Here is a 26,788-nt window from a genome sequence, read left to right on the forward strand (position 1 = left end):
GGGAAATTGATTAAGTGTTCCCTTAATTCTTTTCCATTTTTATTGTATGCAACACTCAGGGAGACACATACATTTCGTTGGAGAGCTGTGCAGTGGCAATAAAAGGCATTCTGTTCTTCTATTCACAAATACAAACGACTAATGGATTGCTGCATTGGCCTCCGTCATCATCTCTCCCCTTCATGCCTGAAGAAAACATTTCAATGTGAGCAAGCAGCATGAAGGATGAGGAGCTGGTGCCAAAAAAACAGATGAGTCAAAGTCATTAGTGTGTCAGTGGTTCATCTCTATTCATGCACATTTTCCTCAAAGCAGTTATCACTGAAACTGCTAGAAAACAGTCGGCCCACTTACAGCTAATGCAGCAAATCTATTTGCTTTCTACCGCATTAAAAAAGGTAAGAACATGCAAAGAGTGTTTCACTCAGGCTGCTTCAACCACACTCATCTGTTTTTCATGAGGTCCTGAAAAGTAAAGAGGTAACACTGACTGATGCATTGATCCAGTGTTTCCCATTAGTTATCTAGACTGACGCATCCTTGCTCGCAGTGTTTATCCACCACTTGCTTGCGCTACGGCCCGTAACGTTTTTACCACCCACACAGACTGTCTGACCTCTTCGGTTCGGCTGCGGTTATGGCATAATATGCAATTCCTTCTGACGAGAACTTCTCTTTCACTCTTTAGCATTTGTACCTTTCACTCGGCATCTGTTCGATAAAGCCTGAGTACGTGAGCGTGCCCTTTGTGCACATGCACCCCCCTTACTGCCATAGATTGCATTAGATCTTTCGGAGATTTAAAACCCCGATGCTCACTTTAAATGCGCAATATGATTCACCAGTGTTTGTAATATAATGTTGTGATTTAAATGGTGCACTGCCTGGTTTGTGTCAACATTTTCCCAGCAGCAACTTCAATTATAAGTAGACAAATCATCAACATGACTCGTCTTCAACCCCTTATAATGTGTACCTCATAGTCCTGTACAATGCAGCAGGCCTCCATCATCTCCACTTGTCACAATTCATTTGAAAGCATTTTAAATTTGATGTTCTTCTCAGTCACTTCCCATTAGGGCCAGACATACAAAGTCATACATTACCACAGATTGACACACTCTAAACATACATTTGCCTTTGCCCACCATGAATAATTCAATGGAGTTTCCCACCTCTGAAGCAATTATGTACTAATCCATTCTTCAACATGGCTGATTGCGTTAGTTAATTGGATGTAGACACATGCGACACAGGGCCCACCCCCTCTCCAGCTCATATTCCCCTTCCAGTGCTTCACTTCCGCGGACACCACGTCTGACGGATTAGATTGTTCCAGCGATCAATCTGGACTGGCATGCGGCTGCGCTCTCACACACGCGTACACATTAACTGCCACTATTATAATTTTCTCATCTCTCAACGGATGCTTCCCGCTCCGCCTCACTCACAGACACAGACACAAGCCTGGAGTGGACACACATGGATGCGTTTCTCATCTGCTGTTGGCATTTTGTTGTGTAAATGCTTGTATTAAAATGAATTTAAAGTAATAAGCCATATGGTTGCTGTAAGTAAATTAACTGCTGGGGGGCAGGGCAAAGACACGCCTACTTACCGCAAACACACACGCACACAAACCCACACGACATATCAATTAGCAAGTGAGGTTATCTAGGTTGTCTAGAAGTCGAGGACAAAGCAACACACACACACACATGTTTGTGACAGGAATGTCATACGAAATAGAGGGTTTCTCCCCTCCAGAGGGTCCCGACGGTCCCGGACCACTTGAACCTTCGGCACAGGTGGCTGGTGCCAAGTCAGCCGGGGCTAAACCGTGTCTGAGGAGCATGGTAATCCAGAGGCATTTGAACTGCCTTCGGAGATAGCCGATTGGGCCAGGGGACATTGGGGGATGACTCTGAACAGTAGTGGATGTGACATTTTAGGTTTTGCTCAGGGTTTTTACAGATTTGAACATTTCTTTTATGAGGTAGTGACGTCCTTAACTCTTCTAAAGCATCGGCCTTACATGTCCAAGACAGTGTTAAACAAAAGGTGACATCATGACCATTTTCAACCCATAAATGTACATTTTAATAAATTTAGTTATAAACGTGATATTAACACTAACAAATTATGTATTTCATTAAATGAACAATCATAATTTGGTTTACATACTGCAGGATCTCTTTAATACAGTCCAAATGGGGAAACTTAAATATATATAAAATAAATAGGAATTAAATGAAGTCTGTCTGTCGAAACAGTTTATAGAATGCTTCAGTCACTTGAGCTTTCTTTTATTCTGCAGTGGAAGCAGTTTTCTTTTGATGCATGTTAAGGTATTACAGAAAACAACAGTGAAGTTATGACACCATCCATCTCACAGTTTCTATTCTTCACAGGAGGTGACCTGTCCAGACGCTGAGGGAGTGCACTGAGTTTGAGTGTGTGTGTGTTTGTTTGTGTGTGTTTGTGTGTGTGTGTGTTTGTGTGAATGTGTGTGTATGCATGTATGAACTCCAAGTCAAGTGAGAGCATCTTCCTGAAAGCCACCTGGCTGATACATGGAGGACTCTGGGATGGATATATATAAGGATGGATGTCCTGAGCAAGTACCTGTTGATGCACACATTATTCTGTAGTCCTTAGTCATCATATGACTGGATACTACTCCTGTTCTCAAACTGTTTATTCTTCAGCCTGTACAGCCATTTTCTACTGTGTATTTATAGATTAAAAGACCTATGACACAATCCATGTTACATCTTTTATGCTTTGAAAATGTATATGCCCCTGCAGTTTGCTTTATGTATGAGTTTACAGAAATAAGACGTTATATATTCTACAGTTTATAGTAAATTTTCTATGGAGTGGTCAGTTAAGATTTTCTACAGATAGGGAATAAGTCTGGTTCTCTTTCTCTATGTGTCAGTATGTCAATGCATTTTTCCATAGTTCATCTCTGAACACTGTCCAGTCACCAGCAGAATGTACCTTCTCCTGCAACACATAACAACGTCAATTAAAATAGACAGAACAAGGCCACCAGCTTGCCTTGTCTTCAACCCATTATAATGTATACCATTTCTGTTTATATTTATATATGTTGAACCCAGTCATGTGTCTTTCATGGGATCCCTGACATAAATGTATTGTTAAAAAAAAGATGATTCCAGTTTTATTCATAAAATATGTTTTTTTTTTTTATATTCTAATCAAGTCTAATCTAATAAAGACACATTTTGGACATATTTATTTTTTTATGATTTACGAATAAATTTGAATCATCCAGTTGTTACTTGTGTCTTAACATAAGAGTCCCTTCTTTATTCCCATTCCCCAAATAATCTGCATGTATTATGTTATACTTTGCTACAATGTGTTTTCTTGATAGCCCATAAGTATGTCATGTCTTTATAAAGTACAGTATTTCATGAGGTCTTTCAAGCCCTTAATTGACTGCAAATACATTAAATATGCTTGGTCATTTTAATGCTCTTTATTGAACTTGAATCCTCGTTTTTTTCCAGCACACACACGTTCATAACAACATGCTGCTGTCACTGCTCTTGCGCTTTTGCTTAGTAAACGCAGGGAACAGAAAAGCGAGAGTGACAGTTCTGATGACAGGAGTTCCATTTGCCGCTGAAATGTTTATGCATTATAAGACGATGTAGCTTTTAATGGATGTGTCGCCTTCAGCTTTTTCAGTTCCCTTATTCAGACATTTACTCATTACTGTGTGGAGTAGGGAGCATAAAAAAACTTCTTAAGCATTAACATTGCCCTTCTCTCTTTCTCTGTGTGTGCATGTGTTCTAGTAAACACTGGAAGTGTGTGACAGGCTGGCATCTGTCTCAACCATGACAAATTGTCTTCCTCTTTCTTGTCCTCCTTCCTCTACCCCTTCTCCTTCTCCTCCTCCTCCCCCTCCCTCTCTCTTTTCCTGACTAAATAAGGGAGTTGCGAGGCGAAGGCTAACCAGCGAGCTCCTTCATGGCTTTCAGCTGCTGTAGTAAATACCACTGGAGTGTAATAAGAGCAGGAACTGATGCATTTTTAATTCCTACCAAAATGTCAGATTCTGATGGATAGCACCTCAGGCCTGGTCCATCTGCAGGGCTGCAATTCATCACACACCTCACCAATCATTAATACACTCATTGCTGGGGAGAAAAATGAATGTAACCACGCCGCTGTGCAGGTCACTTTGATGAATGCTGCCACGGAGCAGCGGTGTTGCTTGAGGTCTGGATCTGACAGAAGTGAAAAAAGCCAAACTTGCCAACATCCGAGGCCTCTTACATACCTGGGATTGATATGATAATCTTGTTCACTGTACAGAGAGTGTGCGGTACAAGGCCGTGTGAGGAAAACCAAAAACTGCATCTGGGACAGCATACACATCTGAAAAAACTACTTTTTAGAGACAAATACCTAAAACAAAACCAGGCATATTTTGTGGCTTGATTCCCTGAATGAAATGAAGAAAGAAACGTGCACATTACCTTATTTACTGCTAATATATAATTATTGATTTATGACAGTTCCATAAATGGACCACACGTAATATCGAGGCTGGCTTATTTATCCACTTTTGTTACAATTTGAAATGAGGAGCATGGACGAGCATTTATCCTTATATACTTTAAATACTTTCAATAATTTCAGGGTCGCTGCTACATAAACTCATCATTGTAAAATCTGACCTAGTCACATCTGTTATTATTATTAGTATGAACTGGTGCTGCTATCTTTATTAACATCCTTACATTCGTAAAAATCACTCATCATTATAAATAATCGTACAGAGCCGATTAGCCTAGAAGACTGTACCTGGCCACTCACCCCTTGTCTCTCTCTCTCTCTCTTCTCTCCCCTCGTTCTCTCCCACCTGTCCTCTCCTAAACCGGGCGAGGCAGACGGCCGCCCACACTGAGTCTGATCAGGGGCTTCTTCCAGTTAATGTGAGGTATTGTAGGTCTTGGCATTACTATGTAAAATGGCTTGAGATAGTGTATGTTGTGATTTTGTTCAAATAAAATTTAATAGAATATAAAATAATTCTAATCCCAGCATTCAGAAGCACAAAGAAAAAAATGGTTATACATTTTAAAGTGAAAATGAAGAAATAATAAAAATATGAATGAATAAATTCTAGTTTGCAAATGTTTTACATTAACCTATAACTTAAAACGTGGGTCTGCTGCGCGGTCATTTTAACCCACGCCACTGTTTCCCACAGGACGTGAAAGCACCATCCCCAGCATGACGGAGGGGGGGAACCCCGGCGCCGTGACGTAGCGGCAGCCGCCAGTGAGTGGAGAATCCCCATCCAACCCCGACACACAACAAAGCGGCATCTCCAGCGCCTTTTCCACTGGTTTATTAACATGTGATGAAACAGACGCTGACACAGATGGGTTGTTCATAGAGAGGGAGACACACCCGCTTCTCCTCAGGGCAGGTAAATGTGTTTTCGTGGGGCTGGAGGTTTTGTTTTGTGCAGAGTGGAGCACAAAAGATGAGGGCGTGTGTTTGTGTGCGCATGTGTGTATGTATGTGTGTGTGTGCTTGTATGTGTGTGTGTGTGTGTTTGTGTGCGTGTAACCTCACACCTGCCAGGCTCAGGTCAGCAGCCGTTTGGGAACCGCTCTTTCCAGCAGGTGTGTGAAGGTGATAACACAAAGCACGTTCCTCTTCCACAACGCATGTATCACTGGCGCTTCCTATTCTCTGTCAGACATTTCTCTTTTCTGCTTGAGGCTTTAAACAGTGAAACACCTCTTCACTTGCTTTAGACGCCTGGGCATTGTTGTTTTTGTGCGTCCCGGGAGAGGGATCCACCCCCCCCCCCCACACACACACACACGCACACACTTGTCGACTCTGAGGTGGTTTTCCCTGTTAAAACGGCCTTGTGCCTTTTATAGCATTTTGCACATGGATGCTAGGACAAATGCCTGCCAATAAACTATTTTATATTCTATTCTTTGTAGATGATGATAAACCAATTCAGATTTCAATTTGGGCTATTCTTTGATTGAGTGATTGATGATCGGTCGATCAATTGATTGATTTATTGATCGATTCCAACTGCACCTCGAGCGCGAACCTGTAACTTGATTTAACCTGGTGCCATTTTAATCCGATTGTTCTAAAGGTCTATTTAATCAAATACATAATTGGTAATAATTCTGGGGCTATACTTTCCTCGAGGCCCCTTTGAGGGACCTTTCCAACTCCTCTTTTAAAAAGGATGAGGAGAACTCGATAGCCCATCTACTTCTTCCTCCATAACAATAAAAAAGTGCACGTGAGCAGTTCCCGCTCGTGATGCGCAAAGGGTTAAAATAGGCGCAGCTAGACGCCGCTGGAGCTGAAGTCATCCGGCAGAGCGCACAGCGAGGGAGGGAAGAGGAGACGCGGAGAACACCTTCGATACAACACCGAGCCAGGACCAACCAGGCTGCACGTCTGCGCTCTGCTCATTCTTTTTCAACATCCTCACTGTTCTTCTTCTTCTTCCCCCACAGTTGCACACACTCAGCTCCGGACGCAGAGGGAGGAGGTGGGATGAGAAGCGGATGAATAACGCGCAGCTCCAGCGACCCAACTATGGCTCCCGCGACGCTCGCCCGGTCCGCCTCGCAGGAGCGGACGGTAGTGAAGGATGAGGCGGGTGCTGAGCTCCAGCGAGTGTGAGACCAGAGAAAACATATAACCCCCCGCTAGTCCTTCATTTGGGGAATAGAAAAATATACTTCCTCTCCACCTGGACACTGGAGGCTGGGAAACGGCTCCGTGCGTACCGCGCGCTTCCTCCTCTCCCCAACTCGCGTAAATCCCTCACTTTCTTTTTGGAGACCCAGCCGGTAGCCTGCGTCGCTCCGACTCTGAACTTCTTGGGGGGGGGTCATTTTTGAATTTGGATTACTGCCACTGAAACCTGCCAGGGCTCCGAGCAGCGAGCACAGTGAGGGAGGCAGCATCGTGCGCTCGGTTGTGATCACATTTAAAAAAAAGAAGTCTCTCCGAGTCCAGGGGCCACCGCTGCGAAGATGCCGGTCCGGAGGGGCCACGTCGCTCCGCAGAACACTTTCCTGGACACCATCATCAGGAAATTCGACAGCCAGAGTAAGATCAGTAATTTTCTTCCTATCACATCAATCATTTGACCGCACAGCCACTTTTTTCTTTCCCATTAAGGTTGATAGGTTAATTGATTCGGTGACTCACGAGCGATTTGGATTACACCAATTTATTATGCTTGCTGCTGCTCGGTTAAATGGCTGTGGCACATTGAAGGGGGAAACATCAGGAGACATGTTTTTAATTTCAAACATCAGCTCATAATAACTTGAGAGACTTCAGCTGACTTTGGAGCAGTTTCCTCTTCACCCGCCACATATATCGTTGGGTTTGTGTGCATTAGCAAGTGATGGTTATCATGACCAAGAGTCCTCATATGACATGTGGAGGGGTTTTGAATTTCCTCTCAGAGAAGACAAATGACCCTTAAGTGCCTTCGGGGCCATGCACTCTACTTTATTTGGCTGTAGATATTCATCCGGAATCCATTTTACACCTCAATATCCCATCATACACATGCTTTTACAGCCATTAAACATTTATGTAGTTTGTTATCTTTCCCTTCAAAGTACATAAAACCCATATCCTATCAGTTAATCTCCAGAAAGTCACAAGCTACAAAAACAAACACTATATGTCTGAGCTCCTGCATTTTTCATATCCAGCCCCGGGGTGTGAAATCCGAGGCTGTCTATATTTCGAAATGCACCAGGCTTCATCCGTCCCCGGTGGTGTTATATGTTTGATGCAAATCATTTTTTGGTTGTTATCCCCTCGCCATACGTGTGATCAGCAGACTTCAAACATGCCTCCACGGCCCATAACAGCTCTTTCCCCTGAAAAACAATGCACGGCCGGGTCGGAGGATGGTCGAGGTTGAGGATGTGCATGATTGACATTTTTTGTTGTTTCAGGTTTTGACAGTCAAGCTGATGCAGGAGGAATTAAATGCAGCTTTCATGGGGATCCACATGAAGCTGACAAGGAAAGATGGAGATGTGAGATTAAGTCACAAATTCTCTCGATTTGATCCCAGACATCTAAACGCCTGATGGGTTCCTCTTTCTAAAACGCTGGATAACCACGCTCCTCTCCTTCCTCCATTTGCCATATGCTCTTGGATCAAGAGGCTGCTGTGGAATAGCAAGTAATATCTGCTGCGTTTGTAACGCCCGAGAGTCACGGCAGCAGAGCTTCAAACAAGATTGTGTAAAAGGGGGGGATATAGTGTGAGAACACAGAGGCGATGAAAAGCCACGGCACACGAGCGCAGTTGAGTTGAAAAAAAGATGCCAGAGCTGGGTAATTGACATTAATCCTGCCGCACTCAGTTTTCCATCCTGATAAACATGGGTAGCTCTGCAAAGGGGAGCGCATTCTGCCGCTCACTGGATCGCCGCCAGCTCATTCCACTTTGTCCATATCTTTCATGTTTTTCTTCACAGGAGATTTGCATCGGTTTGAGGAAGATTCTTTGTGTGGCTGATGATTGTTTTTTCATGAGAGGAGCACTCAAGTGTTGCGGGGGAACATTAACCTCCAGCAGAGAGGCACATACCCTCACACGGCTGCTTTCCAAACATTTTCCCAGGGACACATGTTCAGAATCAGCTCCTATTGATTGGTTTAAGGCTCTTGGTTCGGACTAATCAAACACGCTGATAGAGACAGTATTGTGTCTAATAGCTGTGGGTAGTGAAGTGGTGGACACTTTAGTTTGGACATCCTTATTGACTCTGGAGTTATTGAAGCATGAGAAAATTCTAGATGAGAGAATAGGTTTATCTCTTTAACAATGTTTTAAATGAAGCACAGACAAAGGACTCGTCAATACTGTGCATAATGTTTCTTAATAACTTGAAGGCCCCATTTAAAGGCAAGGCAGTTTTATTTGTAAAGAACGATTCAGACACAGGGTTAGATTCAAGACGCTGCACGGGGGCATTAAAAGACAACACAGAGACAAAATGAAAAGAAATACATTTTAAACAAGAATGCGCAGTTTCTAACAATTTTCAAACAATGCAAATAAAGTAGATGGAACTAGTTAAAATAAAATGGAAATGGAGTAAAACAGAGTGATGGTATGACCTTTTAAATATAAAAAATGTATCCAGTCTGCAATGGATGGGGTTTTTCTAGGATGATCAGGCAGTTGCTTCCAGCGCTGTGCATAGTGACTAAAAGCTGCTTATCTATGTTTAAACTTTACCCTGGGGCCTTATCCTTTGTTGGACTATAATGTCTGCTACATATTTAGGAGCCGCTTCATTACAAGATTTGAAAATAAGTCGAAATTTCAGTCTTCCCATTTCTACTGTGAAACCACATGAGCTCACTCCTCCCAATGAATCTATAGCTGCATACATAGTGTTTATGAAGGCCTGGTGTGGGTAATTGAGAGTGCGTGAACTTCTTGTGAACAACAATCAGCAGTTTGTTTCAGAGTCGGGTATATGGATCATGTGATGCCTCATATATAACAAAGAAGAGCAACATCCATGGTAGAATGAGAAGTGATGAAGGATTCTAAATACTGCTCTCTATTCACAAGCCATGGAGCCTCAGCCTCGGAGGCAGAGCAAACTGTGGACATCTGCTGTCAGCACACGTCACATGGTGACTGTTTCCACCTGGCATATTGTGTGAGATCCTGTTGTACTTGAGACAGTGACAGTGATTAAGCAGCCCAGGCCTTCCATTATGAAACAGTCTTTTAATCCAGTTCATGGGAGATATGTTGTTTTTCTTCCCGTTGCACCTATTTTAAGTTGAGCGCTTCGCCTTCGAAAGGAACTGCAACGCAAAACAAATGGAAATAAATCACCTAACTTGATAATTATTTGATTGGATTGGATCGAGGTATTTCAGCTTCTTTCCACAGATATGCAGATTGGAGGGGGGGTAATTTGAGGCTGTAAACTGATTGGAGGTGTGACTGTGAGCGGTTGTTTGTCAGCCCTCTGATACGCTGGCGAATCATCCAGCGTGTACCCCGCCATCCGCCCAATGTCGGCTGGGATTGCGATTCCAGCTTCACCCACGAGCCTCAAAGCACAATCAATATAGATAATGGATGAGACGATTGGAAACCCAGTTTATTACACTAGAATGCATATAAAAATGTTTATGTATCTGATGAAAGCTTCACATCAGCAGTTTTTCCAGTCATTGGTTTGAAATAAAATTCACTTTAATGCTGTTGAACCACCAGAGAACCTTCTTTCACCTACATTTGTCTTGCGTTGCAGTTTAGGAGTAGAGTTTTGTGACTTAAGTAGAAAGTTGGTGTCTTGTTTCCAAGAGGAAATGATCGGATAGCAGACCTCCTATTAGAGGGTTTTCAGACTGAATTCGATCCATTAAGGCGAGTGTAAGGATTGTTTTGCAAGTCGGAGAAGCTCATCACACGCCAAAACAAAGCAGAGCGGCAGCTATCTTATCTTTCACAAAGATGGTAGTGAGGTAAACATGAGAAATACACATTTCTCTTTGCAACCCTGTGATTCTTGAGCAAATGTAGATGTTTGAACCCCAACAAAGAAGGGTACTGATGGCACAACAGTAGATATAAACACTTGTCTATATATAACTATATCTGTTAGTTTGGATCTACAGGTTTAAGAAAGAGAATCTCATTATTGCTGAGGACAGATGTTGTCTCATTATCTGAGCAACTCAACTTGCATATTTGGAAATAAAAGGCCTAATGAGCACCAAAGCATAAAATACGCATTTTACTTGGTACAAAACAAAATATGCGTACGACATATTACAGATTTCATGATCTTGAAACCATGTCCAGTGCCCGAACACCTACACAGGCCTATGAACCTAATCTGTGAACAATACTGTGGCACCCAATACCTCGCCTGGTTGATCGGGTTCCCCATGTGCGATGGTGTTAGTCCCATTGCGGCATGTCGTCCCTGCTCTCACCCCCCCTTTCATGTCCCAAAGCCTGGGTTGGCAGGACACCCACACACTGTATTTGAGATGCTACATTGAGCCTTACTGACCCCAAAGCCAGTGACAACAGGTTTGAAAGGGCCCCTCGTGTTAGTCCACCAGGCACAAAGCTAACTGATTATCTAATTGTTGGCAGTGCCCAACTCCAAACCTGTAGGGAAACCGTAGTCAACACCGACCATGATGCCGAACCATCCCCAGAAATAGTAGGTGCAGCGATATTCAGTCAGTAGAATATGAATGTAAATATCCCAGGGCTGTGGATTCGCTGGGGTCCTGTCCAGGGGTGTAAACCGCCCCTCGCCCAATGTCAGCTGGGATTGGCTCCAGCACCTATGTGATCCTTCAGAGGATAAGCGAAGTAGATTATAAATGGATGAATGTATGTAAACACAGTCAACCAAGTAGTGAGATCTGTGAGTGAGGTCGCAGCTCCACGGATAGAATGTGCACATCCTCCTGCCTCCTCGTCTGCTTGCTGGGAGACTCCAGTGATCCAGTGGGATAGTCTGGCCTTGACAGACTCTTCTGTTTGAAGAGCACAAAGAGTCGGTCGGCTACCCTGAGCGCCCCTATGGTCCTGACATACAATCCAGCTCTCTGCCTGTTTTTAATGTCAGCTTCCAGAAGAGAGCTAGAGATATAGTCCTTTTTATTCACCTTCACTGGTCTCTAAAAAGCAGGGCATACATTACCCACGATTTAGAGTGTGCTATGGTTGTAGCCACTAATGTTGTGTGAAACCTCCAGTCTCGTTCCGATTAGAGGTCTGGTTATTGAACTTCTTTCTAACATCATTTTGTTTATAATCTATTTTCTAGTCTTCAGCACAAATTTACGCTGATTTAACAAATTTTAACGTTTAACACTCATATGTCAAATAGGAGGTGCTTATCTTTTAATTGGAAAGTGGTACCTTTACTTGCATGAAAAAACTCTTCTCTCCACTAATCATAAAGCTTCTGCATATGTTTTCACATCCCAATGCATTTGAGATTCACACATCACATAAAAGAAATGTCTGCTCTCTTTTATTAATCTGATTATCGTACACACAATCTCCATTAAGTCTATAAGATATATAAGGTCACATTACCAGCAACTGCAAAGTGCAACCAGGGGGATACATACAACTCAGACAGGCAGTCGAGACAGTAATGTTGAGTAGCTGTTAGAAAATGAATTCCCGCGATACAGATGTTTATTGGATTATTAGACAGAAATGAGCAAGAGGTCAAGAGAGATTGCATGGAGATTACAGATGTTTTCACTGGAGGAAAATCAATGAGGAGCTTGATCTCGGTTCCCATGTGTTCAGTCAGTGGGAAGGGATTATGAAATCCACTGCAGACACCAGGATTTTAACTCCACAACCTGATATACAAAGTAATATGATGTGCACATACTGCACGATGTGTGCGCCAGTCAGCCACAGCATAAAGTAAGACACTTGGTTTTGTGGCTGATGTGTGTGTTTTTGACTCAAATGATGATGCTGTGGGAAACAACTGCAATTACTTATGGTTCAAACAAGTTGTCATTTTATTACAATTTGCCACAGCATTACTTGTGTTATGCGGCAGGCATTTACTCTGCTTACATCTTTGTTTCTGTATTCCCGTCTAATCAGGATGTGATTCGCTCCCAGTCTTCTGCTTCTTCCCTAAAATATCTAAAACATCACAGATCAGATTTGGAGCGTGTTCAATTGAATAATCTTAATCCGGATTAACACACGTATGTATCCGACAATCAGATTCTCACAGAACTAGCTTTGTGTTCTTCGATTCAGGCACGTTCTGAGTAGTGCACTGATTGGCTAAAAACTGAGCTATTTGTTTGGAGACTGTGCTATTTGTTTCGGTAGACATACTCATTTGCAAGTGGCCTTGACAGACGTGCATAATTCACAGGGAACAACAGGTTTACTAGGTTCCATTTGAACCTAGTAAAATACAAGTGGATTTTACCGTTCGGAAATCTAATAAGATCAACTAATTAGATCAGTATGCAGTCTGTATCCAGTTCTCAAATGTTTGGAAATCTAACCCCTGACCTTCTCTGCTTACTGTGCACTGATCCTCTGTGCACGTAACCCTCTCTGCTTACTGTACCCTGATCCTCCATTTTTGATGTCCACGCTCATCCAAACATCTCGCACAAACAATGTGTGCAGTCATCTTCCCTGACAACGGCCGACACCATATTTGACCTGGATATGAGGTCCCAGCAACCACGTCTGTTCTTGTATTTTGTAGTCATGTGTGCTTTTATGCACCTTAGTCCAATTGGTCCAATTATAAGCCTCAAAGCCAGCGTGCTCCGGGGAGGACGCTATCATTCTACAGCTTTTGTGCAAACACTCCATCGCCATGGCAACTGCCCCCCTGACTCTTCCACCCACACAACCACCCACCCTCCCACACACAAGTACACACACACGCACACAAGAGAAGGTACACTGTGTCTCAAACTAGCTGCAGGTATTCTATGTTCTGAATCTTTTAGAAATAGTTATGGATGTTAATCGTTTAATGTATAGGAGAAGTGACTAATTGTTAACTATAACAATAGTTTTTTTATGTGGTGTAGTAAAATAGTCTAGTTGCAAGTCCATGCACTGTCCAAAGATCCTTCATGACATGCTCATTAATAATCTAGTTTCTTCATCAAATGTCTCATAATCAACACAGGTTTCCTTGTGTTTGCGTTAAGAACAACAATGCTTTTCTTATTAAATTAGTGATTTGTGTGATCCATTTTGTATTCATCATGAAATAATGGGATTGGGCCTGAGTTGGGGCTCAGGGGAGGGAAGTCAACAACAGGCAGACTAACAAATAGCAGATTACTGAATAACCCTTTTCTTCACTGGTGTGAATGAGTGAGCTTTTCATTTCTGAAATTGACAGATGGTAAAAATAGGTCAACAGCAATATCAAACATCTCTAAACCAAATCAAGATTATATCACACGTTTTTGAAAGTCTATAACATTGGGAACCAATGTCCTTAAACAATTTTTTCCATAAAGTAAAGTTCTACAAGAAATACTTGAAGGTCCAATGTGTAGACTTGAGTTATATCTAGTGTTAAAGTTTTATGTTGCAGCTGAATACCCCTCACCTCACCCACCCCTTCCAAACATGAAACAGAACCTGTGGTAGCCATCAGTCATCATGAAAATTCAAAAGGTTTTTAGTTTGTCCAGTTTGGGGTACTGTAAAAAAAAACTGAGAGCGGACCTGCTCCCGATGCAGATATAAAGTATTTGAAAATAAAGGGTTCATTCTATGGTAAAGAAAACTACAATTTGCCGCCAATAAATCATTTCACCTAAATCTTACTCACCTAATCTTTCACCCATGTGCTTTGAGGGTTGCTGAACTACTTTAGCTCGTAAGCTAATCACTTACATGCTATTAAACGTGGGATATGCTAGCACTATTCAATAACAGCTGGTTTAGTTTTGGTTCAATTTTGCTATGAAATATTTGCCCTTTTAAATCCCGTTTAAATGGTATAAAGCGAGAATTTGTGAACAGGATGTATTTCAAGAAAGACTTAATGCAACTTTAATGCACATGATACATTTTGGAGCGTCATCCACAGGCTATTTTTGTATTTGCTCCGTCTAATTTTACTCCTGTCATGGCTGTGAAATAAACGAAATGTAGCTATCATTTTCCTTTTTCCCACCTGTATATCCCTATATCGTTGCGTCCCTCCTCCAGAGGTTGTGGTGTGAATATTTTTCGACATAATTGCTCTCCCCTGTGCTATACTGTTCCCGTAGTGAGTAAATGCAGCACTGAGCTTCTTCTCCGGTGGTTAGCTTTTATTTCTCTGCTCCATCTGCTTCACTCAGAGGGTGTTAACACAGCAACCCTGCTACACTGTTGCTGGAGTCAGGAGTGAGTCAGTGCCTCAAGATTGCACTTTATTGGTGTGAAATCACTTGTGTCTCGCTCACACACTCGTTCCCTCTCTGACTCGTCTCCCGTCTTCCTCCCTCTCTCCTGTTCATACACATACACCCCCACGTTACCAAGTGGCCGCACAAAAGAACACGCACGCACAAACACAGACACAAGCGCACACCCTTGTAAACACTCAGAGCTTGTAAACACTCTTCTCTCTCAGTGCCCTCCCTCTGCACCCCGCTCCCTCTGTCTCTCTGCTCTTTGTCTCATTTGACAACCTGTTTTCAAGCTCCCTCCATCTCCGTGGTGCCCGCTGTGCTTCTGTTTCTAACTGCCGTCTGATCTCAAATGGATATGCATCCAAATGGGTTACATGGCACCTGCTGGAGGGACTGAGGGGGGAGAGCTTATGTGATGGCTATGTCTGCTTTTTTTTTATGCAGCAAGTCAAGTTCTGGGCCCATTTATATCTTTGTATATATTTTGAATGCAGATTAAAACATTTCCATCCTCAAATTGTTATTTATGTGGTTCAGTTTTTACAAAATGTAATTAACCAAACGCAAAACAGTAATTTTTTATCGATGATAACTCAAAATAAGTCATGAATAGGGTTTTTTCATATGTCAGTGCCAATACCAATACTTTTTTCCCAAATACTTCACATAATCATTTAAACCAACTCCCATAATTGAACAATAAATAACAGTTTTAGTGAATAAGACCTAAAAACTTATCATCAATGATTGCTCAGACATTTGCACATGCCTGTGTCGGAATCCTTTCTCTGGAATGTTTTCAGACTTTTGACCTTTTTCACTTTTAGGCATTTTGCTTGGTTTTCGACTCAAATTTGAGGTAGCCACTAGTCGTGGGCTAAAGTTTAATTCGGCCAGAGCTAGAGATATTGTTGCCACCAGAGTTAACTAGGACGTTTAAGTTACCCGAGTAAAGAGAGACTGAAGATTTCATTACAATATTGGCCTTTCCCTATCACAGAATGTCTCAAGTATTAAATCTTTTTTTTAAACTGTTGAAGTTCAGCTTGATTTCAGGACTACATATAGATAAAGACCATGCTGATGTAATGATGTTATTTTTGCCTTTGAGTGCTCTGCTTCTAAGCAGTTGTATAGAGTCAAAATGATATATGATATGACTTGTTTTCCACTTGCATATTCTTAAGACTGTTTTGATTCTAATAAGAAAAAAACATCAGAACAGTGTGTTTCAGCTCAAGCCGAAAAGATAGATCTCCCCTATACAGTCAATACCTGTAAATCTCATAATAATATGTTATGATATGATAATGTTGTTGATGAACACATGTGCTAAGACGTGTCCATGACTCTTTATCGTCTTATTTTGCCATGATTGCCATCATTATTGTGAGACAAGAAGGAAAACATTGCACAAAACCTGAGACATTTTGTTCTGTGGTAGATTCTCATTCTTATTATTGTAGATACCGGTGAATTGAAGCACAGTGGCACACAGCAGCTCCAGCTTCGTGGCAAGGACACTTTGATAAGGATGAATGCTTTGGCTCTTGAGGATTAAACTTGTGACCCTATAGTTTGAAGACAGTCTTCTACACCCCCAGCCCAGTGGAGAACACAGAAGGGTTTGCAGTATGTATTGTAATCTATTTAGACACATATTCGGACCAAATGCAGCACTGTTAAGTTTTTATTTCTTTGCTTTAATAATCATCGTGAATTGCATTGTAATTTCATCATTATCTAGTTTACCAGTCAATGCAGAGGCCGAGAGAACGCTGGTCCCCCTGTGAGAAACTGAACCCTTGAAACGCTGCCAATGCGTTGAGAACATGGGCATCAAAAGCGTTACAAAAACCCCCTCTGAAAAAGACCCCCAACAATCTGAATGTTTGCAGCTGCAACGCAATCGTTTCAGGGGAGATGAGCTCCCACTTTCTTCTCTCAGATCATGACACAAGTTAGAAGCATCACTGAGAGAGTTCTAGCCCACACATCATCAGATTATAATTGGCTGAGTTAGAAAAACATGTGCCCCAAAGACAGCAGCATGAAACGCAGAATTTCTGCATTTACTGTTGTTTTTTCCCAGCGATGATGAAAAAAAAACCTTGTCAGCTGATGCTCAAGGAGGTGATCAGGATGTTGATTCCATATCCCGATGTGAAACTGGAAAGCGGGCCAAGCATCTTTCATGGTACAACATGAAAACAGTACACAGTAAAAGTGCTGAGGAAACAGTTTTACAGTAGATAATGAAAGGATTTTGTGGGCAGGTAAGTACTCGAAATGATATTTTAGACGCCAATCAGGTTTATATTTGTGTATTGAATCAGAACTTCAGGTATTACATGTCATTTGGCTGACGCTTTTGTCCAAAGCGACTCACAACTCAACATTCATGAGGGGCCATTTAGGGGTTCAGTATCTTGCCTAGGACACTTTGGCATGCATATGGGAGAGAGTGGGGTTTGACCTGGCAACCTTCTGGTTGGAGAACCAGCACTCTAACCACTAGCCCACACCTCTCCCCTATAGGAATAACTCATTTAACAGACATGAAAAACCAACAAAACCTAAATGTTTGAATTTCTGTAAGGCATAGTAATTCAGGTCCAGTCAATGCCAGTGCAGGAAGTAATGAAGTATGCTTTCTTTTGTGTATTCTGAAGCTTTAAGAATCTTAAAACATGTTGTTCTAATTCAACATCTTACTATGAGGTTCAGCTGAACACACATGTTGCATACCTTTGAGCAGTTTTTAAGGATTTAGCACCTTCTGTAATAAGTCATATTGTGACCACACTGACCGGATGAGGCAGTTAAGCTGAATATTTGATTATTAAACTCTGGAAAAATGTAATATTTGAGGTTGTAGTCTTCTTAGATTGTTGCATATTGAGCCATAAATGCAGATATAAATATGTTTACATCTACTCTGATGATGTGGTATTTGTTATAGCCATGCTTTAAAGCTAGGGTTGGTAATCCTTGAAATGCTTTCAAGAGCAGGCTACAATATGCAACTGATTCATCCGACTCCCCCCCAATCGTCCCTCTCATCGATCTTTAAGACACCTCAAGATGCAACCTGGACAAATCATCTATGAAAATCCGGGTATCATCGAGTGTTTCGGGTCCTTACATCACACTCCCTCACCCAGGCGATAATCAGGCTCCGACTTGTGTCCAGGTAGCGCTCTAGACCACTCATCCCCCTAACCCTTACCCTAACCAGCGCTTGAGTTTCATCTGTAAAAATGAGTGTTGTGATCAATAAGAGGCTCAGTGTACAGTGCATGGATACTCCTGTGAATCCCTTCCCATCTTAAGTTATTTACAGACGTCTGCATAAAAGGGCAAAACATATCCAGGTGGGATAGCGCGCGTGTTCTGGCAGCTCCGTGGATTTTCCTGTCCTCCTCTCAGCACTTTAGCTGAACCCTTACCCATTCATCAAGCCTCCCTCCTTGTGGCTCCTCTAAAAGTCCCATCACACCTCTCTCATCCACACTTTCTTTCTCTCTTTGTCTCCCTCCCGACTGTTCCGGACTCCCTGTGCCACCCCGAGAGCGGCGGGCCAGAAAAGGGCATCTAACTGAGAGACCCGGAGTCCCCCTAGTCCCAGGGATTAAACCTAATTTGCATACATCTGCATAACCTCGTTAAGGCAGGGGGAGACGCTGTACACACTGTAGCTAAAGACACTTCGGAGCGAATCAGCCCATTAAGGATTGCAGTGATTATGGGATTATCACTCTTAACGACTGCTGGGTGACTGGACTGGTGCAGACTCTCTGAAAAGTGCCACACTGTATTACTGAATCCCAAATTGTGAGGAAGGAGGGAAACAAAGATTTGAGTCAGGTGACCTTCTGAGTGAGTTTTCAGTTTCAAAAGTATTGCAACATAATGGTATGAGTTTTTTGTTCACAGTCTTGCTGATGCTGCCCATAGTGGGTTATAACTGTGTGTTCTATGTCCTATTTGTTCGGCTGTATCCACTCTGTCTTGTGAAAAACTGAAAACAGATGCACCCTGCTTTAATTCTCCTTGAGATGTGTCTTGACGTCTAAATTGAATTGATTAGACCTGTCCAATGTATATGTGGTCCCAAAAAGCAGTAGCATCGTGACCGAAACAATTGTGTAAGGGGAACAAATTTGGACCACAAGGACTTGTATAGAGTTGTACCAAACTGCCAAACTGAGTCATCGACAAGAGGCACGATGGTCAGCGAGGGGATGAGAACTCTAAGTCTAACTAACAGCTAGAGTTAGAGAAGACTTCAACAGAGATGAAGGACAGTCGTTCAGCGGCCCTCCATCAATCAGGCCAAACAAGTTTGCTGAGGGACATTTAAAGGCATGAGCGAAAAAGGATGAAACTAAATTTAACCTTCTGGGCAGACCTCTAAACACTACGTCTGGAAAAGGCTAGCTGTTCATCTACTGTGTGATATTAACCCTCAGGGGAAGCATGATTTATGAAAAGTGAAAGGGTCGTAGTAAAATACTTGTTGTGTATCTCCCATAAGAAGAGCTGACACAGGATATAATATGCCAGCAGGTATTTTCCCCAACACTTTTATGTTCAGTAAATAAATGTAAGCATATTTACTGGTTATGCACTCTGTTTAGACACTGCATGACAATACAACACTAAGTGGACTATAATAAATGCTTGGACTGTCAAAACATGACAGGACCCCCCAATCCTCCTGTCAGCTATCGCACACTAATGACATCAGCACTTTTCCGGCAGTGTTAGGCAAGCATCTCTAATGAATAGAAAAATATTAATACATTTTATAAAGATATCTTGTGCTGTTGTAGCGTTTTCATTTTGGTGAAATGCTGTTAATGCGTTTGCCAAGCCCAGAACACCAGAGGAGAGTTAGGTATAATGGTTTTTCTGGCGCTGTGACAGGGGAAGGGAGTGGGGTTTGACTGTAATCAGCATAGACGGATTATCATGACCATGGGCCCTGGACACAAACTCGCCACGGGCCCCTGTCTACACACGCAAACAGTGCGCGCGGAACGGCGGCTTCCCATTACGCACATAACACCGGGCAACACACAACCACACAAAAATAACTAATTTTAGGTCTGTTTTATTTGGCACGTGCCACGTACAGCACAATAAACATATTATGGGAGAGACAGCAAGCGCACAGCCAGTCCTCGCAGTATTATAGAGTAAAACACACCTTAATTAAAATATAGGCAACCATATGACACAAATCGTTAAAGTAATAAAGGCAACATGAATCAACATCATTAAAGAGCCACAGCTAGGACCACACAAAACCACAGTGAGACTCACCTAAAACGTAGGCTTTTTCCGGGCTTTCTTTGATGAGAAGTCCTTTATCAGCTCATCAAAGTTCATGTCTCGAACGAGTTCGGACTCTATAGCCATGAGTGATAAACTGTTCAGGCGTCTCTGGGTCATTTTTGTCCTTAGTTCAATTTTTATTCTGGCCATTTGAGAGAATGACCGTTCTCCCTCGCAGTTTGTCACAGGAAGCGTCAGATACAGTCTTATGGCAATGTACACATTAGGAAATGTTGACTGTAATCCACAATCAAGTATTGTTTTCAGACATTTCGGTGGAGGCACATTCTGTCCATCTGATCTGATGAAAGCTCTGAAGTGAATCAGTTCATTTCCAAGATTGCTGTCCAGGTCAGCGGGATAGGCAGAGGCAAGTGAGTTCGCTTTGTTTATTAACTCACAGTCAGGTGTGTTTTTCAGCATGAAAAGAACACCAAACAGATCACACAGGTGCTTGTATGCATCAATTCTGTGACTGAGACAGCTGACTAACTTATCGATAGCCACATTGAATGTTTCAATTTGGAATTTGCCCTTCCCATCAAATACCGCATCTTTTTCTGCGCTGTCATCCTCAAACCGTTTGCGCTTTCTGGTGCGCTGGAGGTCATATTTGTACGTCTGGGACCCGCCTGGCACAGCTAAGGCTTCCCTTTCAAAGTCTGTGCTAATACAAAATCATGCAGAGATTTAAGAAGGCGCACAGCTGTCATGAGGTCTATGTCGGCTTTTAGGAGCTGTAAACTTGTCAGTTGGAAACGAGCCAGAATTGTATTCCAGAAATTAGCCATGAACGCAGTTTCCAGTTTATTTAATTTTACAGCAAGTGTCCTGGCCTCACTTCGGGTGTCTCTTTTCTCAGTTTCATCTTCAGCTATGCTCTCCAATGCCCCCCTTATTTTAACATAGTTTTGCCAAAGAGCTTTAGTCGAGTCAGCTCGGCAGCTCCACCGAGTGTTTGACAGTGATTTTAATGTTAAGTCTATGTGAATATCAGAGTTCCGAAAAACTCGCTCCCACCTGTGAGTGGATCCTGCGCAAAATGTGTACAAGGATTGTAATAAATCAAAATACTGTCCCACTTCTAGACTGCTTCCCTCTATGCTGTTCACACCCACTAAATTTAGAGAATGTGCAGCACAAGGCACATAGTGGATTAATGTTTTTTTTTTGCTTCAAATGTGCCTGCATTCCATTGTACCGGCCCGACATGTTGCTGGCATTATCGAATGATTGGCCTCTACAGTTAGATAAATCCAGCCCAAGATTCTCCACCATGGCAGTCACACAATCTGCTAGACTTTGGCCTGTATGGCTCTGAATTGGCTCAAATGCCAGGAAACGCTCCACTATGTTACCTTGCTTGCTTACAAATCTGAAGATAAATGTTAACTGATCAACATGAGAGAGGTCGGGAGTGGAATCTACAATGACAGAGAAATACTTTGCATCACGGAGCTCTTCTGCAATTACTTGCCTGGTTTTTTCTCCCATCATGTCAATAAACTCTTCACATATTGTTGACGACAAATATGAGACGCTCCCTCTGCCTTTCTGGCCATATGTTTTTATATGCTCTGCCAGAAATGGGTCAAATTGGGATATTAACTCTAATATTCCCAAATAGTTGCTGTTATTTGGCGATCCAATGAGCTCGTCATTCCCTCTGAATGCCAGTCCTCTTTCTCCTAAAAACTTGATCACTGCCACCACACGTCGGAGAACATCCTTCCAATATTCCCTCGCATCCGAAGTTTGCTTTATCAGCGCTGAGTCGATTGCGCCAGATCCACTCATCCTCTGCATCAGTGTCAGCATGTTGGAGATATGGACTGGGCTCCTCTCATGTTCTGAAATGCGATGTGGATGTTTCCAGTCGCAAAAACCGTCCACAAATGCATTTTTTGTTGCCCCAAAAATTTTGCAGGCAAAGCAAAAGACATGTCCAGTTGATGGTGAATACACCAACCATTCACGTGGTGCTAGTTGACCATTTGGCAGGTGACTGCACATCATGTCATTAGTTAATGAACAAACCCGACCACCTAGTCCACAGTCTCTCGTCGATGCAGGATATTTCCTTCATCTGTTGTGAAATGAAGAGGGCCCTCTTTCAATAAGAACACTCTTTACTTTGCCACTGAATATATTTCCCCACAGCGCAGGATCAGTAACAGTTTCACACCAGGAGTCTTCATCATCATCCCTCTGCTGTACCGCACTCTCAGGTTCGTTCCCGGCCGCCAATATCTCATCCACTGGCGATGTGACAGGACTTACCTCGGTCTGACCTGTCTCGGCCGCCACCGCCAGGCTGCTGCCCGCCGTAGTAATGCTAGTGCTAGCATTGTCCGCTGCAGTTGTGGTACTGACACCGCTGCTGTCAGTACCATCACCTTGCCTCACTTTTCTGGTGAAAAATGAGGAGATGGACGGAATTTGCTGCAACAAAGAGACATCTTTGGCTTCTTTTTCTTTCCTTTGCTTTCTTTTAGCTGCTCCACTCAGCGCTCGATTCTCCATTTTGAAAACGCATTGTACGTTTGACCTCCAGCGTGCGTACGTCATTGTGTCATCACACATTTAATCTTATAATTTCTCAAAAATTCAAATTATTTTATTATCATACTACATTTTCAAAACCATATCCATTCCAATATATATTTTTTTATTCTTTTATTTTATTTTTTTTACTAAAAAAAAAAAAAAAAAAAAAAGAAAAAAACTCTGAAGGCCAGGGGCCCCCATTGGCTCTGGGGCCCTGGGCACACGCCCACTTTGCCCATGCGGTAATCCGTCTATGGTAATCAGGAGTATACCGACTCAGGCAGGAGGTTTTCCAGACTGTGGGATGGCACCTGGAAACTGGGTTGGTGTCATCGGCACCTTGCCCGTTTTAGCAATGTAGTCTATAAAGTTGGAATTGGTAAATTTTTATATTGATACCTAATGGCAAACATGTTTCCACTTGCAAAAAGAATGTGTAATGTTTGTTCCATTGATTGTCATTGCTGCTCCAATCATCATTGTAAGACATTTTCTTTTGTATAAATACTACATTGAAAAAGCTCGCAATTTATGCTAGAAACAGTACTATCATGGTTGATATAAATGTTACTTCTTTATTGATGTGCTCTGTTTCACATTGTGCTTCTGTCTGTCCTGGGAGAGGGATCATAACGGGACTCTCTCTGAGGTTTCTGGATTCCTCCCCCTTATAAAGTTTTTTTGTTTCACCGTAATCTTTAATTTCTCTTGTCGAGGGTTAAGGGCAGAGGATGTCACACCTTGTGAAGCAAATTATGATTTATTGATTTTGGCTATTCAAAATGATGTGATTGTTGGATTGATACCAAATACTTTATTTTTAAATGATGACTAATCACTTTCTCTCAGATAACTTACATTTTTAGGTGTTTCGGATGCTTAGATAATAATAGTGTGAGAGGGAAACTCCCACTTACAATTCATATCACTCAGTGGACTGTGATATTCCTGGTCATGATTTCTCTGGAAATCTAAATGGCTACGACCGAGGGCAACATATATACTTAGTCTAAATCAGTAAAAAAAAAAGGGTTAAACCATACAATATATATAAACAGGTGTGAGAAAATATGGTTGACCCTTTAAATACTTTTTAGTGATGAATATCTAGTCAATTTTAACTAACATTAGCTAAATTAATAATTGTTAGATATTTTGAACCTTGCTCTCAAAGCTGATTTCACTTTTTACCAATGTGGAATGATGAGAAACTATAAGACACAAATGATTCAATCATCAGGGACTACCAGAGGCTTCCAGTGAGACTCCTTGTGTGTCTGGACTGTCAGAACATCGAGTCACTAGAAGTCTGCACTAGTCTCAAAAATGCTAACGCTCAAAGATCAACAATGACAGAGCCACTGTTGAATTTGCTCCCACAAAATTAACACAATAATTCATGCCATTCATCTTTAGATAACAGTCGATGATAACCTATGTATTCTCATGGTGGCAAACAAGTCACAGGAGTTTACCCACAATAGTTTGGCTACAGATGGAAAGCTTCACATTTAAAATGAGTAAAATCACGATGCACACACTAAAGTAAAACAAAAATGTCCTTCATTGTCGTGTTCATATCATACCCAGTACCAATAATTCAGTATCAATGGGCTGATACTGATTTCTGCCGAAATGTTAGTAGGAACTGGATATTTCTGGGCTCCGAGCTCTTAGCTGGCTGCTGTAAGAGACACTGCATATAAAGGGCTTTACTAGATTTATTGTGAGTGCCAGCTCTCTGTGCTGGAGAATGTAGCATGTGTCAAATCTTTGGTTTCCATGGCAATTGCCCAGTTAGAAGTGGGTTAGATCCCCAAAAAAATCTTCAGCCTGTCTCTGTATTTCGCATCGTTTACACCAGTAAACCAGCCAATCTGCTGACTTTTTCTCTTTTAGCCCCCCTTTTTTCATCCTTTCATCCTGTTCTTTCCTCCATTCAGTTATCTCTATCTTCTGTCCATCATCTCAGTCTTCCTCCTTATCTCTCCGTCTCTGTGCTTGCAGCCACAGAGCTGATATGTTGACTTTTGCTTCTAGCATATGGGTTTCCCTCCTTATCCGCCTACGCAGTGTACTCAGGGAGATTCCAAGCACATACACATCCTCACAGATACACACTCGCACTCACTGACATGCACATGCACAAGCACACACAAACTGGCAGACTGCAAAGCCCCCAAGGTCTGGTCTTAGTGAATTATTCAGTCTGCGTTGGTGGGTTTATGAGAACGTGTCTCTAAGATCTTATGTGTGTGTGTGTGTGTCTGTGTGTCTGTATGTGCGTGTGTGTGCGTGGGTGCGTGTGTGTGTGTGTGCGTGTGTCTGTGGGAATATGAAATGGTGTTTTCCTCTTGAGGAGCAGCAGCTTGAGCTGGTCTTTAATCAGCCTCCCTATCTGCAATCTCCCCTCAAAAGCTCATTAGAGTGAAATTGCATTGAGAGAGCAGGAGTGGAGTGGTCAGTGCTGCCGCGCCAACCAAAGACGAACGGAGGGGTCTTGGATTACAGTATGCTCACTGTCGTGACTAGAGAACATGTTTAGTATACCCCGGGCCATATTCTAACAATGACAAAGCTCTTAGTGGTGTTTCAGTGAAAATATCAGTGATAATGAAATTACCTGATTGATGAGCAGCCTGTACTGTACAACCCCACCTTCGTGGTGTTGATTAGTATTTGTCACTTCATTCCAATTTGTTAACACAGTAGGGGGATCATACACATTTTAATAATACTAATTTTAGAAAGTTTCACAGCACATTGTTAGTGTGTTATTATTCAGTGGCAATGTGAGATGCGATGTGAGGAGGATGAGAGGCTGTGGAGGTTGGGGGATGGACAGGTCCACTTTGATACATGAAACATACATGCAATTTGCATCTTGTTGCTCTCTGACATTTACTGTTTGCTTTTACTCAACTGTAAGCTCAATATTTCCCTGACAACACCATAGTTATGGTATGGAAATATTACTGAATGAAATAACTGAAAAGGTGTCCCTTTACCAACATTAAATATAAAATTTAGTTTCTTTTCAATTGTCATTTCCTTCATTGTAGAGCATCAATCAACCTTATTTTGTCTCTTTTGAAGTTAGTGCCATTCGTTACTTAAGCAAAGCAACATGTTTTGGTTCTTCCTTCATTACATATTTTTTATATACAAGGTTTTCTTGGGTGTTTACTTCATGAAGTAATACTGTCCTGCCCCCCTGCCTGGTGGAATTATGATATCTTCCCCTCCATGTCCAGCTGCGCTCTAAAATCTGAGCAGCACAAACACTGAGCAAGCTGCTTTTCAGACTCTCTCCTGTTATTCTATTTTTGTCCATCTTCCTTTTCACATAAATGTGTGACTATCTAAATACAGCTAAGGCTCATCTATGCTGCTTTTTTATATGAAAAGAAGTATGTATCTTTGTAACAATGTTACCTTTACTGCCTACTTTACATTGGCATGATTGTTAAGCAATACATCCACTAGAAGGCAGCGCAGAGTCCGGTTTCTAACAATGGTGGTTTTGGATATACCCCTACACAAAAGTGGCAGTTTGTCCCTAAAGTATTATCATATAAAGTCTCTCCTCAAAAGGTTTCGCCAAATTTCCTGCCCCGGTCTTCTAATGCTCTTGCTTGAACTATTAGCTTCACTGCCCAAAATGGGATTTGGGGGGTGGTACTTCGTTTTGGTGTGTTTGTTGTAGAAATTGGTCAACAAGCGAGGTTCTGAGACAAGTTGTACGTTTTTTTGGTAAAAGCTTTCTGCAGAAAGGATCACACAGGCAAGATGGAGGTTGCAAGTGAAATGAAAAGTGAGGTGTCTGTGATCATATTTAGGTGTCTTTGTGTGGGTTACCTCCTGACCCAAAAACCCTCAGAGGGGTGTGTTTGAATGTATTGTTCTATGT

The 26,788-nt window shown here is 42.1% G+C and overlaps 2 protein-coding genes across 2 annotated transcripts in view; both read left to right on the forward strand.

The window, feature by feature from the left end:
- Positions 1–3,448, forward strand: part of sspo (SCO-spondin) — a 69,023-nt gene extending 65,575 nt beyond the window's left edge. The window contains exon 117 of the mRNA XM_062380033.1: positions 2,412–3,448. Within this exon, the coding sequence (XP_062236017.1) occupies positions 2,412–2,434 (23 nt within the window). The 3' untranslated portion in view covers positions 2,435–3,448. The remainder of the gene's footprint in view (positions 1–2,411) is intronic.
- Positions 3,449–7,070: 3,622 nt separating this feature from the next.
- The window catches only part of kcnh2b (potassium voltage-gated channel, subfamily H (eag-related), member 2b), a 207,567-nt gene continuing 187,849 nt past the window's right edge, over positions 7,071–26,788 (forward strand). Inside the window, exon 1 of the mRNA XM_062379857.1 lies at positions 7,071–7,146. Coding sequence (XP_062235841.1) covers positions 7,071–7,146 — 76 coding nt within the window. The remainder of the gene's footprint in view (positions 7,147–26,788) is intronic.

Source organism: Platichthys flesus, chromosome 21, assembly GCF_949316205.1.
Source record: "Platichthys flesus chromosome 21, fPlaFle2.1, whole genome shotgun sequence".
NCBI classification, from domain to species: Eukaryota; Metazoa; Chordata; class Actinopteri; order Pleuronectiformes; family Pleuronectidae; genus Platichthys; species Platichthys flesus.